Raw genomic sequence first — 19,583 nt, forward strand, 5'->3', positions numbered from 1 at the left:
CACACCTAGTTAAAGAAAGCAGGATTACTGCACAATCAGGCCGAAAGCCTTTTCATCTGAGAGAAGCACAATCAATAAGCAAGGCTTTCTATGAGAGTCAACAAGTTCAGACAAGGCCGAAGACTCCACACTGTGTAAAGCTCACTTTTTTCACAAAACCGTCGATTTTTCCTTTTCACATAGAGGAGAAGAAGCACAGATTACAGCGTTTAGTCGGAGCAAAGCGAGCCTCGCGTGGCATTTAGAGTGGCCCTGGCACCGCCGCCATGCCTTTTCTCGTTGAGTCATGTGTTACTCCGTGACTTAGCTTGAGAACCTTTCCAGGGCTTTAGTGTAAACAGAAAAAGCCAGGCCTGGCTGGTGGAAAGCAGACGGATCACATCTAGCACAACATGCTGGCAGAGAAAGCCTGTGGCCTCCGCTTGTGTTGTGTTGTGTAATGATGCAAAACCACTGGAGTGGTGGAGGGTTTGATTCAGGCAACTGCATAGAGGGAGCTGGATCAAAACGCTGATCGGTAGGAAATAACTGCACTTCTTACAATATCTTCTAATACTAGTTTCCTTTAGGATCAACTTTTAATTTAAAGTCTTCATATATATACACATCAATCAAATCAAATTCCTCCCGAAGTTATGTCCCACCCGTAACCTGTTTCACTCGCAACTATGTCACCATACCATGGATAGTCTTGAAATGCCGCTCGACTAAGCTACGACTTCATCTTCAAAGCTTCATGAGGTAGCTGTACTTCTGCTCATCTCATAGGAATATGTGAGGGGGCCAGTAGTGCAGAATATACCAGGAGGGGGCGATGATTAAATGCACAACCCCTTATTGATGATGTGGATAAAGAGGTCGATAGAGATGTCCTGTACTGTCAACTCCAGGGATGCTGTGAGATCCATTCGGGTGAAACAAAGAGCATAAGAGAGAGAGAGAGAGACATCACAGGTCACTGAAAACCAGCAGAGGAATCTCCCTTATTCATCATGTCTGAGGATAGGAACCTCTGAAAACCAAAATAAAAACAAAGCACAACAATGAAACATTATCCTTCAAGGTTTTGAGCTTCACGTTGTTTGGTTTACAGTCTATTCTGAGTGTGTGTGGAGCAACACGAGCCCTCTGTGGCCGTCGAGGTATCTATAGATCAGTGGGGCGGGTTACATTCAGACTAAACTGTAAACAAGTCCCATCCAGAGACCACGGCTGACCCAGCACCGCACATCCCAAACCATGTGATTCATCCTCCTCAAAAGGCCAAACTCCTCAACAGCTGCATGATGAATCCCCAATAAATCCACCATGACCAAAAGCTTTGAATCTCGCTAAGGAAGCGAGGATGCAGGTGGCTGGAATGGAGTTTATTGCAACACATACTTTCCAGACGACCACAACAACAAGACAGACCCCCCCTCCACCCCCACCTCACCCCCCCCTCCCTCACTTCTCCTGATTTCAAAGGGCGATCTGCAGGAAGGGAGAAAGCACTCGGAAGCAACAGCCTTTTGTTCAAGGGTACTTTTGCATGAGGGAGAGCCCGTGTTTTGTTTATGGGACAACATAGTGTTGCCATTAAGGCTTTTATCAGAACTGTTTTCTGGAGTCAGCCTTGAGTGACAATCCCCCCCCCCCCCCCCTCGCTGGCCTGCTTGGTCTGGTTCCCACTGAAGGAGCAACCGGAGGAGGAAGAAAGGAGCGGGAAGTGTGGGAATGCCTCTACATCGTTGCCATGGCGGGCAGCTTCTAAACATGGCTTTAAATCAGGGGAAAAGAAAACACGGGCTTAAAAAAAAAAAGCAGTCACCTCACTATATTCCTGCCTGCTAATTTGTCACCACTTAAAGACCGAGGAATAAATAGCAACAGTTTTGAATCACACTCCTTCAAAAGTTAGGATACAGCCGGTGTGTATGGTAGAATACTTAAAAGACTAGGGAGATTCAGGTCAAGTCTGTTGCAGTCGCACATACATCTAAGCCATTGTGGGTGGAATCTATGGAGCTTCATATTAGAGGGAGGCAGAAATGGAGAACGCCGAGTGTCTGGTTCTGGCTGGCTGGCCGGCTGGTTGGCTGGGATCGGACCAGTGACAGCTGGGGCTTGAAAGCCTTACATCCAAAGCCAGGGCTCACTGCCACTTGCTACATAGCAGCGCTGAGCTAAGCCCACCCCCTCCTGTCCAAGCCCTCACTCTGAAAGATCACTGTCCTGAACAAAACATTAAGCTCCTGCCAAATAATTCCCTCTAAAACCATCTTCTCTTTTAAGTCCCAGAGCGGAAGGGGCACGGGAGAGAAGACACGGTGGCAAGACGGTTTGTCTGTCTGCTGTCCGAGAGGGGACGAGGTCACAGGGAGGGGAGTTTCTCAGAGCACTCAACCGGGGGAAAAAGGCAGAAAGCGTTTCCAGTGTTCCGTGTGTGTGAGCGGCACCTTATCGAGCAGCGGCAGGCAGCGTTGGACCCTGTGCTCCAGTTTGACGATGGTGATGAAGTCGCTCTCTTGTCGTTCATCCTCGCTCGTGTTGCACAGAAACAGAGGGTGATACTGCAAAAAAAAAAGAGAGAGGGAAAAAGAGGTTATCATCTCATACAAGCACAGGAAAATAATCGCTTCTAAAAATCTGAAATTCAAAACGTACAGACGCCTCTGTTGGGATTTATCTGGATGAGAGGAATGCAGTTTTTTTGGTGTGTGTGCAGCACTCATGAGAACAGCTCAACAGCTCCTGAGATGAAGTCTTTCCACATAATTCACCGAAGCATCACGTTATTGTCTGTCTCAAAATACATCTTTACACCTATATTAACAATATTTGTGGAATCCTCAAATTGCAGACACATTTCAGGAGGAACTGATTTGATGATGGAAAGCTACACGACATTTTCTGTTGAAAAGATTACAAAATCAACCGATCACACTGAAGAGAATGGATATTTAGATATTTATATAAAGTATATATGTATCCAGATATTAAAAATCCCATGTAAGCTACAGTCTGTGGCCAAAAGGATATCAAAGAGAAATTATCTTTGAGACAATCGAGTCAGTTGCACTTGATAGAAGCTTTTGTGTCTTAAATGGAAGTGTTTCCTTTCTAAACCGTTCACAGTTGATATCAAGAGGAAAAACTTTGGCACCCAAGAAAATCAATGACATGGATGGTGATGTTCACTCCCACTCAAAGCCTTGAGGACTGAGAGAGCGAGAGATAGTCTTTGGTAGGAACATTTGATCCCCTCTGAAAGGGAGGAAATTCGGAGCTGCTGAAAGGCTGCATTTAAGAGCTCAAGGGATAGCAGCAGTGTTTGCAAGTCACAGACATGCTGTCACGGGTACCAGGAATCGCACGGCAGTCCAGAAGGGAGCAAACCGCTCCTAAAAACCCCCCTGTGAATCGCTCCTCGACCGGCCCCGGCTACAGCTCACAGATCAGGCTGCGCTCACCCACACCCCAGCAGACCGGTCCCACCCTGCCCTGCCCGTCCCGGCCTGGTGCAGCCCCGGTGGGCCTCTTCATGTGGCTGTGGGCTGAGGTCATGGGGCTCCCCCTCATCTCACCCAGCGGAAATCCCTAAATTAAAAAGACCCAAGGGTGACATCAACAGCTGGCACCCCGGTCCAGGGGAATTGACGTAATGTGCTACAAAGGGCTGGTGCATGTCTGTCACAGGGAGAGAGGAGAGGAGAGAGGGAGCAGACCGAGGGGCACGAAGGTAAAAGACGAGGGAGACACCTTGTGCATCGTGATCAGACAGTTAGTGGACTCCATACCACAAATGATCCATATGACACGAGTGTTAATGATGGAACTAGGTGGGGAAGCAGCCAGCTGCAGAGGCAGCATATGCGATATTTATTAATGACCTACAGATCAGTGATGACCAGCAGGGAACTTGCATTCAAGAGCTCTGGAGTAGCAAAAAATAGTGATGAATAATGATAAAATCAAAGAAATGCACCAACAAAGTTGTGTTTAGGAGAAGAAGAAAAGGAGTGTGAATAGAATTGCAAATTGGTATGATTTAGTTAATTTAGTGTCACAATAACCACTTGATAGGAAACTAAAAGAGACGTTGAAATATTGAGTTTAAATGGAAGAGGTATCCTTGATAGTTGATACTTTCAAATCCATTGAAATTAACACATTTGGGACATGAGGGGCGGAGTCAGTGAAGTGGGACTTGAGCTCATACAACAGTTCGTATGATATCTTATGAAAAGATATGTGATTTTTTCCCGTGCATTGTCCCACGATGCGTCTGCACAAGCCTCTGCAGTGCAGAACCTGTTGCTGGGGCAACAAAACTACTTGGGTAGGTTTGGGAAAAATCAGGGTTTGAGTTAAAATAAGTTTGTTTGTTACCCGAGTTGTGGACAGGACTTCCTTGGTGGCACGTTTTGGCTCATGATTATGTGGGTCATATACAAATTACAGTGCATTACTTTATAAGTATAAGTATGAAGAGTGAAGGAGAACAGCCTGATAGGTGGGTGAAGGTACGTGAGACTTAAAAAGGTAGGGAATACCGAACACTCAAAGGCTCTAAAAACAAACCCAAAAAACCTCTCTTTAGTTACGGTCGAACATGACATTGCAAATGAATAATTAACAAAAGCATAATGTTTTCAGAGTCTCTCATGTCCCCTGTAAAGGAAACCAGGCAGCTAGAGCATGAACCCCTGGCCTGGCCCGCATGCCGCGCTGCCAGCTGCCTCTACCAGTCCACATTTACTAGGCCCAAATTAGAGGCCTATAGTTGAACTTGGCCCTCAACAAAGAAGAAACGAAATAAATAAAAGAAAATATCCTTTAATGACACGACTTAACCGATGCCATGACCTCTGCTCTCTTTTTTTCCCTATAGGTTTGTGGGAAATGTTGAAAAAAGGGCCCCGTTCGAAAAGAAGATTCCGATTCTTTTCCATGAAGCTTCTTTTGAATCTTTAGGCTTGGTCGGTCATGTTGGGATCTTGTTGTGATCTTAAACATGTCGATGCATGGGACTGTGCAATCATACCTAATAAAGCTGATAATAATCCCAAAGCTGAGCCAAACCGTCTCAGAAGGAGCGGCTGGTTTTACTTTTCTCTCCGAGGCTCTGAGGGCAACCACCTCCACGGTCACGGCGTCTATGTTTTGCATCGCTGACAAGACTGAGCATTATCTTCTATTTTAGATATGCCCACACCACTTACAATCAGATGGCTGTGAACACTCTCCATGCGCCACCGTTGGTGCTATCCACCACTTAAAAACACGCTGCCACGGACTATAAATGGCCAGCAGGACAGACTGAAACGTCTTCATTTGGGTTTTCGTACGGCCCTGAGAAAAAGGGGCCTGGGAAACCGAATCACCGAGTCTCCATTTCACAGGCACTAGAAACCACAGAGCACGCAAACAGTTCCCCACAGACTGTTAACAATGCTCACTCCTCCGTTCCGCCTCCTCCTCCTCATCTGTCTAGATCTGTTGCAAAACTGACGGGGACATGTCCCTCGGTTCCTTTGTAGTCAGATTAAAGGCATTCCTTCCCAGCTCAATCAAAGACTACCCCAAAAATATTCTGAGGCAAGAATCTAAAAAACAAACACATGCTCAGAAAAATAGGGGAATAAATAGTAGCTGTGGTAAGAAGTCAATAATATTTTTTCCCCTTGCTTAGCCCCGAGGATCTTCTTTTTTCATCTGCCAAAAATCAGCAAGAGAGCTTTCTAGTTCATCTACTGCCAGCAGGGAACCAGGCCCAGGCAGTTATGTCAATGTGCGTTAGAGGAGTTGGGGGGGCTCGCACCTCTCATCAAGCTACACCACTCAATTACCAGCTGCTCAGGTCATAAGGCTCCTCGTGAGCTGCTGGATGAAATGCTAGATGCAAAATTATCAAAACCTAGCAGATTGGTTTTAGTAGGAGATGAAAGAAACACATCGGTCTGATTATTCTATCAGTATAAATCAAGACGGGGAGTGAGGAAGGCAAGAGGCTTCTTCAGTGGAGCTCTGCCCAGAGGCCTGGAACGCCTGCCAGGTCAGCGCAAATCAGGGAAGAATTCAATCAACCCTGCCACATGCAAGCTTGCCAGCACATGCACACGCGCAAACACACACACACACACACACACACACGCAAACACACACCTAAAAGCACGACTTCCCAAGTTCTGACTGACCCGCTTCCTCATCCAGTGACTCAGCCTTATCTAGGCTCTAAATCGGATGAAGTCTCTCTCATTTACTTGAAAGCCAACCATTACACACACACACACACACACACACACACACACACACACACACACACACACACACACACACACACACACACACACACACACACACACACACACACACACACACACACACACACACACGTGTACACATGCATATACAGGGTGTAGGACTTTAAATTGATTTATCCTTTATTTATGCAGAGACCTTATGATTTATCATAATAAAAAATATGATTATTCGATTGCTTTTCCACATACAAGGATGTTTACTTAATATGTGTCTTATCTTTTTCTCTTAAATTATTAAAGTGATTCCAGTATGTGCTCTATTTTAAGAAGCATACCGTGAAAATATCTTGAAAGGCCATTATTTTGGCCAATCCTGATGTCTACATGGTGGTCCTGCTGAGCTTCAGCTTCAGTGTATCTGTACGTCAAGGCATGAGGGAGTCTGAGGGGACAGGGTGGACCGATTCACCGAGCCATCGCTCCAGTTCCTGCCACCTAACCTGCTCGCTTGTGAACCCGAGTGTGCACAAGCCTACACCTACCGATCCACTTGTGCAAGAAAAGTCCCTCTGTGGTCCGGCAGGGGAGTGAGTCACCGAGTGCTGGCTGTAGGAGTGTGTGGATAAGTCTCAGCGGTTACTTCAATGCCAAGCCACTGCCTTTTCTCAAATGTCACATCCGTCCTTGGACCAATAATCAAGCGGCGCTGGCTTCTGCACACACACTGCGGTCCAGCTCTCGGTGCCACAGATGACACAGATACACATTCCTCATACCGCACTGCTCAATCAAACGGTATCTCATGACCCTACGCTAAGTTGATTTACATGAAGGGCTGATACGAGAGCGATGCCGCGTTGCCAGGCGAGCCGAGCTGAGGGTCTCTCTCCGTCACGGCATCTGGAAAAGTGGGCTCCGGGGGCCCTCGCCTCTCCTCGCTTTGCAAATGCAAACGAACAGGAGGCATTACTGCTTTGGTCCTGTCAAAACAAAAGGCGTGTCATCTTTCCCCTCCGCTTTATTGACAGTGTCAGCCCCATATCCAGTAACGGTTACCACAGAGAATGACTTGGGGAAACGTGATCCCATAATGAGGCCCAAATAATTACCACCAGTCCCAAATTTGCCCGGGCGCTTTCTTTAAGTAGCAGCGCTTCCCCCCGACTCCAGGCCCGTCAGACTGTCTCGCTGTTCTATAAAAGGGATCAGACACGAGAGAAGAAAGCACCCGAGAGGGACGAGGAGTTGGTCTTAAAGAAAGGAAGCCGAGGAGTCGGCCTGAATGTTGTCGTTAAACAAGGCTGCTGAGTGCTTGTGCTGGTGGGATGCCACATGATGAGGGAATCAACTCTGACACAAATGCATCTTTGGCTCGTTTGGCTTCATCTTTTCTGGCAGCACTAAAGTTTAACTTGGAGGAACTTTGCACACCAAGGTGCCAAACTAGGCCACACCTGCGCTTCATGCAAATTATTGTGAAGGACGCTGAACATACTGCAAACTTTCAGAAGGAAAGCTGCAGAGATATTCAAGCAGGATTTGGTTTCATATCCCCCAAAAAATGAATGGACTGTCAGAGGGACACACCCTGCCAGATCTGTATTTGAAGCCCAAAGCCTGACAACACACCCACGCACAGTCCACAGAAAACCGTTAAAGTGATGAGCGCTTACAGGACAATAAACCGACATCTATGGGTGTTGCAACAAACCTAATACATCAAAGTACAGCTGAAATGAAAAATGGCTTTTCAACCCTTTTCAATCACATCCTCCGGTCATATTGTGTTCTCTAAAGAAAGATGTTTCCTATATGTGATACATAAAAATTAAAATAAATGTTTTCTCTTCAATGTAGGTTAGGTGATTCCAGGATAATACAATTTAGGCATTTCCAGCATATTTTGATAGTTATTGCAATTACTTTGTAGGATAATTTTGGCATATCTTCCCATGCCAAAACGCGAGCTAATCTTTTGAACGACGTTATGTCCCGCCTGCCTGCTACATGCGTCACCATACAGAAGCTAGATACTCTGAATATGCTGTTTCACTTGCCTTTATGGCGGCTACAGTGAATGCTGGCAGAATGACCGCCCCTCTCTATATGCGTGCCTGGTGACAAGGCACAACCCAAAACAACGTGTGTTGGCTGAACTGGGAATCACCATGGAAACTTAAAAGATGGAGCCCTGCGTCCTTCCCACACTTCCTGGTGCTGCGGTCTTACGCAAACACACGCCAACAACGAGGGCCACTCCAGCCTCAGGCCGGCGCTACGCTATACATTTCAAAGCCCTGACTTAAACATAAACACAGCACTTCCCTGTCATAACAAGTCAGCGGTTTGGTAACCCAGCAGTTTGTTAGCATTGCAGTGATCCTTCTTGCCTGTGGACACGGGGGGCACATCCACACGTCCTCCAGGCTTCCTCCGGCCCGTCCCCGGCCTGCAGGACCACTCTCAGACTCTCTCAGGTTCCACAACATCAGGCAGAGAGAAAACCCACACTTTTTCAACGTGTCAATCACTTACGGTTGGGAACTTAAGGTCAGCTATGTGGAAAGAAATTAGCCTGGAGAACGAGCATGGGCGTTCACGGAAGGGAACTCCAAATTATAGGAGACACAAAGAAACAGACAAAAGGGACACAGAAGCAGAGGGACGAGCTGCCTGTCAGAAGCCAATATGTACCCTAATTACCGTCAATGATGGACTAATTAGAAGTAATGTAAGGCTGAAGGGAATGCCATCGGCTTGGCAGGTGATCATTATCAAACAATAAATTAAGAGGGGGTTATGGATCGCTGTATCAAGCTTCATGGCAATCTTTCTGATAGTTGTCATCCTCATGGTGGCCTCTAGGGAGAAGGTCGGGGATCACTGAAATCTGGAAACTACGGACCAAATTATGAAGAAATCCATCCATCACATATTTGACCAAATAAACGTAAACTTTGACCTGAACAGGATTACCAATCAAGATAGTGTGATTCATCCTCTGGGGACAAAGAATGTCTACACTAAAGCCATGCAATAGACATATTTCAGTCCAAAGTGGTGGACCGACCTGGAGCCGTGCCACCAGCGAGGCTGGAGAACAGTCGCCCTCTCGTCAGACAGACAGGACACCGGAGGAGTCTCTTTAACGAGAGACAGGTGCCCTTTTTACACTAAAATAAAAAACAGTAGACTGCTGGGGGTGCTTTTAACATCCCTCTTTCATTTGGAAATGCAATCCCCACGTCTTGCCCTCGAACCCGCCGACCAACACGTCTCTTCTGTGGCAGTGAGCTGTTCTTAAAGAGGGGACAAACTTTATTATGGCATATGATGCTACTCCGACTGCTCTTCAACTCGACCTCATGAAGCTTTAAACCCTAAACGCAGATTGTGGGCGGAAAACGGATGCCATGGTGACATATGCAGCCAAAATGTTTTTTTGTTTGTTTGTTCATGAAGCCCTGTGTGAGGAGAGGGACCCCTGATGTGGAGGTCTGAATGTACAACCTCCATCTAAAATCAACTATTTAAAGGGAGGGGTGGATATCTTAAGAAACTTAATGATCCAACTGAAAAACTCAGCCCAGTGTTGCAACTCTTCCCCATGTTTCCATGTCGCTAACAGCATGAACTCTAAATCTAAGAAGGCAAGTTGGCAACACTGACATCCCGTCCCTGCAGGCCTCCCCCAAAGCCACTCCCCCCAAATTATCATAATTAACATAAACAATGAGCATGGCTGTGTTCTCGCTGGCTGTCAAGCTAGCAGCTTTGATGAAGACTGATGAAGTGCAAGACAGACAGGTAACCCGTCTTCCAGTTCATTTGGGCCTGAATGAACAGATTGGAGGAGCTTATTACAGTCCCGTCACAGTCAACAAATAACAAAAGATCACCAACCTGAGCTTTAATAAACAACATAACTGGAGATCAGTTTGAAGTACGCGACTCACTTTCCCACTTTCATATTTCCTTATATTTTTGCAAACAATGCTTATTCATCAGGATAAGTTGAACATACTGAAAGTGGTACTTTGACATGCAAAGTGCCATTTTGACATTTAAATTACTTTACAGGTTTGCACATTATTTAAGTGTTGTGTTATGACTGCTTCCTGAAATATAAGTTCTGACATGTGGCCCCTAATCACGGATCATGGAGTTTACCCTCCCGTCTACCAGTTGGTGGCAGGTGTGGTTCACCTGCTGGCTGCCTGCTGAACACGACTCAAACGTGAATCCACTATAATGTCAGGCCTCACAGCGCTGTAAATCTTTTCCCCCCGAAATACCCTCCGAGGCATCCCCCATCCTCCCATCTGCTCAAAACAAATGACAGACAGAAATGACTTAACCCACTGACTTCCTCTTTCCTCACAGTTGATTCCTTTAACATCTGTCCTCAAGAATGTACACGTACACGTACTGTACGCTGCAGAAGCCTTTCCATACTAACGAGTCATGTCGTTATGTTCAGCCTTAAATCTTATTTTCCTGGAAAGAAGAACCTCCAAACAACGAGGCCAGTCTCGAAAATGTTTTCATTAGAAGCTCTCTCCAGTGTCTCCTCTATAAAAGATCTCTTTCAGATGAGTATTTTTACTGTGCAGTTGTCATTACCTACTATTCTGTCATGGAAGATCACTAATTTAATCCAGGGGAGGTTGCCGTGGAAAGGAGAAAAGAAAAGGAGACATATTTCTCCACATATGTCACTGTCTGCCACCGTCGCTCCACTCCACCCCGCAGGGAATCCCATAATCACCTGTGGCCAGCGTCGGAGAAACGCTGTCATAAAGGCAAAGAGCAAGTAAACACAACAACTAAATAGGGGCTTTTCTATGTTATTTTTACTCTTCGCAAATGTTTATGTGACCATATTGCCCGGGCGCGCACACACACACACCCACGCTGCATCCTTAGCAACGCCGCAGTAAATAGTCACAAAAACATCAGCAGAGAGCTTCTCTGATGTGGCCGCCGACTACTTGCAACACACCTTGTAATTGGCAGCATAATTGTTTTCTTTTTTCGCTGCTATATTTCACTCTGGCTCTGGGGCAGGCGTTGAAGCGGCCTGATTTATGGTCGGGGAGTGAATGTGCTGAGAGCTTTTCAAGACAAACTGGCGCAGATGTTCCTGTCCCACGTCGGTGGGGACGCGGGCCGACATTTGTGCGTCTGGTAATCCACCTGAGTCTGTCAGTGGAGGGGGGGGGAGAGCAGCCCGAATCTCCTGCCCTCCTGTGGCGCTGCAGCGCATGTGATCCTTCTCCTCGCCTCCCGAGTTTTTCCCTCCTTTTCTCCGAAAGGCGCCCCGCCGCTGGGAGCTGCGTGCTCCGGCCCCAGCTGGGTCCCGTCTCGTTTTAATGGCCAAATGGAGCGTACAGTTGTGTGGACAGAAGTATGTGTGCACTATATGGGTAAGGGGTAAACGCCGCGGAGGTGCGGGCACGCGGCCAGGAGCAGGGAGCTCCTTGTGGAATGCCATGGAAAAGTGAGACAGAGGAATGCAGACTCCACTGAGCAGTGTAAACAGGCTGGGTGGAGAGAATGCTGCCACGCCGCTTTGAAGTCGCTTCATCTCACTATCTCTCACTCATACACACACACACACGATCTGCACTAGTGACCAGTCTTTGTTTGGGTGGCGACATGAAGGCAACCTCTAAAACACGGCATGTACTGTATGTGTGCGTTTTCAGCCCCAGCTCAATGTCCGCCAGGCCAGAACACACACACACGCACACGCACACGCACACGCACACACACACGCACACGCACACACACACACACACACACACACACACTCTATTTATTACTCAAACACAGATGGACTCACTTCAACACACTCACACACACACACACACACACACACACACACACACACACACACACACCTGCTCTCTCTTTGCATGGCCGACACTTCAAGGCTTCCGGCCGCGCTGACGATAGTGAGTTTTTTACGAGCAGAGTTCATCTCCTCCCTCCCTCCCTCCCCGCCACTATAGTCCCGCTTCAATATGGCCTTTCAACGTCTTTGTTGAGCATGCGGCAGTGATATCGGGCGAAGAATGTCTCCGGCGTAGACAGTAGACACGCAGGCACCGGAGCCTCTACCTCAGCGTCGGAGGAATCCACTCAAGTGGGCAGGTAAACACCGCTGGCCTTTGGATGACCACTCTCTCTTACAACCAGTGTGTGTGGGAGGGAAACGGTGTGTGTGTAACTGAACAAGCATCAAAACCACTCAACGAGGGCGGTAATGATAATTGCTAAAAAAGAAAAAAATCACATTGCTTTTTATTTATTTTGAAAAACAAATGTTCATGGACCATAATTTGTGCTTTAAAACTGAATGTAAACTTCTGCATATAAGTTAATAAACTAAAACAAACCAAAGGGCATCCAAGACAAGCTCACTATTAGAATAATTATACTGGTTAATGTATGCAAATGAATGAACGGATGAACTTTGAGCATATGTATCTGCTGAGTAATGTCACATATACAGCATAAAGGAATGCCATCATCATTAAGTGTTTGATCCACTAATCTTTGTTGATAAGAGCACCAAACGTTTGCTTTTCCACTAACATTTGTAACTCGGTTAAATCCCTCTTTGAGGATTTATTTCATCATTCTTTCCGAGAAAGTGAGGTAGGTTCTTGGGGTTTACTATCCATATTAGAATTTGTAATTTTAAAAATTTTAAAGGGGACATATAATGCTCATTCTTATGTTCATACTTGTATTTGTGTTTCTACTAGAACATGTCTATGTGCTTTAAATGTTTAAAACACACTTTATTTTTCTCATACTGTCTGTCTGAACACACCTGCATTCTCCCTCTGTCGGAGTCTGTCTCTTTAAGACCCCCCTCCTGAAAAGGTCCAGTCTGCTGTGATTGGCTTGATATGGTGCACCTTTATCCTATATTCTAATGAGCCTGCATGTGATATAAGAAGAGCAGCCGACCGGCTTGTTGAATCACGTTTTCTGATCCGGGCAGCCCATTAAATCTGACTGGGTTGTTATATTTCAGTGTGTTGGTTGGTCGGCTCTCCAGATACACAAACGTAAATGTGTACAAGCACTGAGAGAGTTTCAGAATATGTATAATAGATCATTTTCTCCATGGCATTGTCACGTTATTTTTTTTGTTGCTGTCTAACATTTCAGCCTCCCTGATCTGCATCACGGTGGAGGAGTTCACCTCAAGCCTGGTGTTGTTTTTGCCTTTAGGCTTGTGGGAAGTAATGTTTGTGAAAGGCAACCAAACAATGATATGAAATAATACTACACACAACCTAGATAAATGGAGTGAACAAGGCAGCCGTTTTAGTCATTTACATTTTTTAAAGATGACCTTTCCTGTGAAACTGATTCAGGCCAAACAGGCTGGGCTTAACTGACATGTGAACTACGTTTAGCTAACAGTCCCAAAGTGACTCGCTGCCAAAGCGTTCGTACGAGTTCACTGTAAGCCCCTCCCACGTCGAGCTGCAGACTGTAATTAGGCTGCAATCGTCTTTGAACACTGTTGTTAATTGAGGTACTTAACTAAACAAGTTAGGTACCAAACTGAACGTCCCGTCCCGAGCAGTTTCGCAGGGTGAATGCACGTACAGTTACACTCCCACTCTCCATGCATCCGACGATCCTCCTCCTCAATACAAACGCTGCTTATCTCAGCGCCGGAAGTCTTAAATAGTGGACCCGGTTGCATGATAACATCTGCAGGCTCCAGCAGCCCACTCGACCCCGCCAGCCACCAAACAGGCAACACATCCATATGTACACTCATAAAAGTCTCCATGGTGTATATAGACATCAGTCACTTGTTCTTAGCGGTAACATTATGTATACAGTACACACACAGACACTAACAAAGTAAAGCTGAGCCGCGGCTGCTGCCGTCTGCAGTCGGAGGGCTTTTTTTTCCCCCGTTTTCACAGAACGGTGCCATCTCAGCAGGAAAGAGTCTGAGTGTCTTTGGACATCAGCACACAGTCCCACGAGTGAACTCTGCGGTGTTCACCTACCGCCGTTCTGTCTGGGCGCCAGTGGGGGAGAAGAAAGAAATAAAAAACAAAAAACGTAGATAGAGCAGCATCCAAAATATACTCCACGGGGTCAAGAGATCCGCCAATGACATTTATTTAGACATCATTCCTCATTAAAATATATTTGGCACATAATTACAGAAGGGCTATGTGGAGTGTATTGAGCCAGACTCGATCTCAGACAACAAAACACAAGGCCGTGCTTCCACCGCAGGCAGCGGCAACATTATGGTGCACGACTTCCGCCTTTAAAAGCCTTTCAGCAGTCTCTCGCTCCGTACGCTGTGGGATAAAAGGTAGGGGAGCCCGGAAACAGAGCGCGGCCTGTCATCACCACTCCACTGTCGTATCATAGGGAAGCTTTTAAATTGGTACTTGTGCTGCCTGGCAGGGCAGGTCTGCTGGTGTATTCTGGTAGCCGCTAGATAAATCTCTTCAGCAGGGACAGTCAGTCTGTGATTTAGGGGCCAAGCCGATACCACAAGTAGGGACCGCTCCATGCTGGCCCCCCCATGGGGTTCGGTCAGGAGGGTAGGACACATAGAAACCTCGGCAGCGTACCCTCTACTCTCCTCCGAACCGGAGCTCTCCGGGCTTGCAGACAAAACATTGCTGTTTTTCTGCAGATACTTGGCAGCAACAGAGAAGGTCTCTCTGAGTTTTGCGTGCATTTTTTTTCTTCACTTTTTACTATCATTGGCTAGGGTTCATGGTAAACAGAGATTCTGAATAATCAGTGCAGAAAAGAGAAGGTACGTCCCTGACAGAAAGTGTGCCTTCCTTGCTTTGCTACTGTCTTTTAGCCTCTGACAAATGACTAAACCAGTCTGGGGTCAGTTCCAGGGAGCTCTTTAAGTCGTTTCCTGATGGAATATTTATTTCAATCTCAGCTTTTCATGGGGTCACTCTCTTCACTCCTGAGCCTTTTCTTCTGGGTCCCATCATAACAATCCCTCGTCTTCAGGGGTAGATTCATCACTGGCACTGCCTTGTTTTCTAATATGGTGGCTAACCCAACGGCTCTGGACTCACGCCTAGGCCATCACTGACAGACACACAGAGAGTTGGCAATCCTCAAGGGCACATCCCTCGCCTACAATTTCACAGGCCTGACCATCGGAGCCGTGAGCGTGTAAAAGCCGGCGGGCTGCCACTGGGAGGGCTGGGATCACATAATACAGGGATCCTGTAGATGGCAGGCCCAGTGCTTTCAGATGGAAAGTTCCAAAGCCATGCACTGTACATTATTTCTAATCTCTACCTCACTCCATTCCAACAAGGCAAATATTTAGTTAACACGATGTGATGCTTTTTTAGACCATTTTTTACCATTTGTTATTTCATACTGAAAATGGTAAAGAAAAAAGAGCAAAACAATTAAATTCATTGCTCCGTTTGACATGCAAAGAAACGCATATCGCAGTAGAACTGAAACAATAATTCATCGCCATTTTTATTGCCAAAATTGACTTGTTCCACCTTCTCAAATTTACACATTTGTTTTATGTCAGAATAAATAAACTATTTTCAGATAAAGATAGTTAGTCAGGCAAAACTGCATATGATGATGATGATGATGATGTAGAGTTTCAGTTTTATTCATAACAATTTGTCAGTTAATTGAGAAACTACTCCATTAATCCACTGCATGGATTTATGGATAATAAATATGTTAGTTAGTTCCAGATCTGAAGATGTCACAAAAACACTTCACATAACACAACATAACCATCACAGCTGTGAGCTTCAGTATGACTCAGCATTCATTCCTAAACTACGGTCTCAACCCAATTAAAGTCTCATGAATAAAACAAAAATATTATGTATTCTCCTTGTGTCTCATGGTGTATTGTTTTGCCATCTCTCTTTCAAACACAGTATATGTTAATATTTCCCCTGATATTATTTGGGAATATGAGAAAAACCATAGCAACCTCCCTTCAATGAAACCACAAAAAGCGAGCCATTCATCCTGCTCCATGAGTCAAAATGTGTCAGACAATGAAAGAGATTTATAATGTCATGAATCATTTTGGTCTGGTTTGATCTTTTTTTCGAGTCCAGAAATCCATGAATGGCATTCCTCTGCATTACAAAGGAATTCAAATTTCCACTGTGGCATTCTGCGGTCAGCGCCTACGGGCGGGTCCAGGGTTCTACGGCACAAACAGGACCCGGCTGACGGAGACGAGGCCCATTCACAGAGACAGATCTACCCATCCTCACAATGAAGACCTGGCTGGCCCCGCAACCTGATCTGTTCCCTTTCCAGAGTCACTCAGCAGTCTCACATTAGACCTTTACACTTCCTCTGCCGGGTCGGCTTCCTCTGGCCCTGAGGGTGTGAGGACTGTGGGTATCTGTGCGTCTCTATGTGTTTGTGCAGTGGACACAAAAGACGGTGACCTCATATGACATGAAAGGAGACTCGAGAATCCTGTCTCAACTGGAGTCAACTGCAGGGTCCACAATGCTGACAGTCCTGCAGTCGCCTATTAATTGTCATGTGAGTCAAGTTCGTCTGCTGAAACGCCCACGGCAACAAAAATAAATCCTGTATCGGGTTTTTCCTACCTTCGTCCGACTGATCGGATCATGCAAGTTTGTTGCTAATTGGAGACTACTGGAAAGGAATGTTCTGCTATGCAGCAACAACAATGTGCCAATAACTTTTCATCACCTTTTCCTGCAGCTGTGGGTGGGTCAGGGGGTTGGTTTGTAGCATTTACTGCCACCTGAGGGGAGGGACGCGGTATAAAGTGGAACCAGAATTTCCTGATTCATTTTTCTTTTCTTTTTTTTTTTTGGTCGGAGCCTTTGTAGACAAGCCAACACATCTCCTTGGTCGAGTGCACACACACCTGCACCCGGCGGAAAGGAGGAGGAGGAGAGGGAAGAAAAAAAGAAAAGAAAAGCAATGGAGCTCCACTGTAGACCGCAGTAAATAACCGCATAAAATTAAACTCCTGGCAGGGAAATTATAAAGAGTGAAGGGGAAAGCACAGCGTTCCCTCAAGTTGGGTCCATTCAAGCTGAGCTGCTATGTGGGTGGGCCGCACATCAGAACCAGCTCTAACAGGCCTGTCCCTTAGAGGAATCAGTGCAATGTGGCAGAGGCCAGCTGCCACTCCGGCAAACTGTATCCCGCTCCGGCTCACGCCCGGTAAACCGCATCACAATCAAAGCAACAGCGACGCTGACCTTTAAGAGCATTCACCACCTTCCGATTGTCACGTCCCTCCCGTTCCCATTCACACTTGCTTATCATTGCAGGATAATGGGAGAAGAGCTCGGTCGGGGGGGAGACGGGCTTTAATGCATCCACATTAAAAGGTTTGGTTAAACAGCTCTAAACAAGCTCTAGTGGGTGTTATGCTGAACAATAAAGGAAAGATCGGATCATATCAATATTTTCTTATTTTCATGTTATTCACATCACACTTGCTATCATGTAGAGAAAGACACATCCAAAGCTCTTTGACCATATACCTTCAAATCATTACAGGGAGTTGTAAGTACTAGTGCAAATACATTTTCTTTATCCATTAATCTGTCAATGTTATTTGTTTGGTGGTATAAAATGGCAAAAAACATCTATGTTTCTCCATTTCAAAGGTTACATCTTCAAATGTTTTTGCATGACAAATAAAACTCAAAGATATTCAGTTTACAGTAATATAAAACAGAGAAAAGCAGCAAATCCTCACAATTGGGAATTTGCATGAAAAGAATCACTTCAAACCACAAAACATTTCTGTGTAATCAAGTCGAAATGGGGAAAAGCACGCAAGTCTAACGTATGCTGCTGGCCTAATGGATTACAAAAAGCTGGAAATTCCATATTCTCCCATATTTTCACACCTTTTCCCCTCTTCGTTATCACGTTTGTGGCCCTGAGCATCAGCCCCAATGTTTCCACCCGGACTACAATACAGCTACACCAACGTCGTTTTCCTGGCACGCTCCCGCTGCGGTTTGGAGCTGCGCTCACATCAAAGTGACCAGCACCCAAAGTTGGGCTTTGCTTGATGCAGCGAAAAGCCATCGTGGCATGGCGCAAGCCATCGGAAACCGGTTTGGGAGTGCAGTGGCGTCGTTGTCATGTTTGCCTTCAGCGAGTGAGAGACGGAGAGAGTACTGAGAGAAAGAAATACTAGCAAGTATTTATCATAAAAATGCTCGTGCTACGTACTTATTATTTTGCTATTTTCATTCTTTAAATGTCACTAAAAACGCAGGGAACAAAGTCTCGGAGGCATTTTTCTGGGGGAGGACCCCCAGACCGCCGCTTTGGTTTTGAAATCCTCCCTATTTTTGAGGTCTCAAGGTTGGCAAGTATGATGAAGAGCATCAAACATTCAGCGAGCTCAGACAGCCAGATGTTTTTCATAGGAGCTGGTGGACCACAGCAGAGCTAAAAAAAAAAAAAATCCATTCAGCTGATAGGAGAAAGTGGACCCTTCTGTTTCAAACACGCACAGCAATGAAACTCTTACTTTCCAGTGCAGAATTCCTCCAATGTGACAAAACAGCTCCACGATCACAATTCGAAGCCGCTAATCCAGTGTGTGTTTACTGCATCACCCTGCGTTTAGTTGAATTGATTTCATCATGAAGGTGTGACTCCGGGGATTCAGCCCAGTAATTGCGGAGGAATTTGTCCTGTCTAAACTTATAAAGCATTAGGTAAGCTGTAGGTGTGTCCCTGAGTGAATTTCAGAATTCGGTCGCGTCGCCTAGAATGAACTGCTAAATCAATACCAGCCGACGTGTGTGATTCAAGCCGCTGCTTAGTCATCCTGACACTCTGCCAGCGTGTTATCACGGCGATACGAGAGAGCCTGACGTGAGTCATCCCGATAGCACACACTGTTGCACTGTTGGAGTTTAGGCAGTAGGACTATGACTTAAGTGGTTATCTCTCCGCTCTGTGATTCTTGGCACAGCAACGTGCTCTAGACGTGCTTTTCACCGAGGTGCCAGCTGAACACATCACATCATTGTCGGGTTAACAAAACAGCGCAATATCATTAGTCCTCCTCCTGATGCCCTTCCTGAACACACTCACAAACAACAATAAACCCACTTTAAATGCTAACCCTGTTCTTTGAGAGAAAAAGGCGTACATTTCGCTTTTAGTTGTTGTTTTCTTTCTATTTTTCCCTTTTCTGCAACTCCCGTTTTAATGCAAAGGAGATTTCAGAAACTGAATGCAGACACGGATGAAAACCAATCATCAAGATTTGCTCGACAGAGAGCAAAACTCCAC

At 45.9% G+C, this 19,583-nt stretch overlaps 1 protein-coding gene across 1 annotated transcript in view; it reads right to left on the bottom strand.

Annotated features, from left to right (window-relative positions):
• rnf43 (ring finger protein 43) overlaps positions 1-19,583 on the bottom strand; it is a 77,889-nt gene that overhangs the window by 25,498 nt on the left and 32,808 nt on the right. The window contains exon 2 of the mRNA XM_084028939.1: positions 2,439-2,552. Within this exon, the coding sequence (XP_083885065.1) occupies positions 2,439-2,552 (114 nt within the window). The remainder of the gene's footprint in view (positions 1-2,438; positions 2,553-19,583) is intronic.

Source organism: Eutrigla gurnardus, assembly GCF_963514095.1.
Source record: "Eutrigla gurnardus genome assembly, chromosome: 15".
Classification (NCBI taxonomy): domain Eukaryota; kingdom Metazoa; phylum Chordata; class Actinopteri; order Perciformes; family Triglidae; genus Eutrigla; species Eutrigla gurnardus.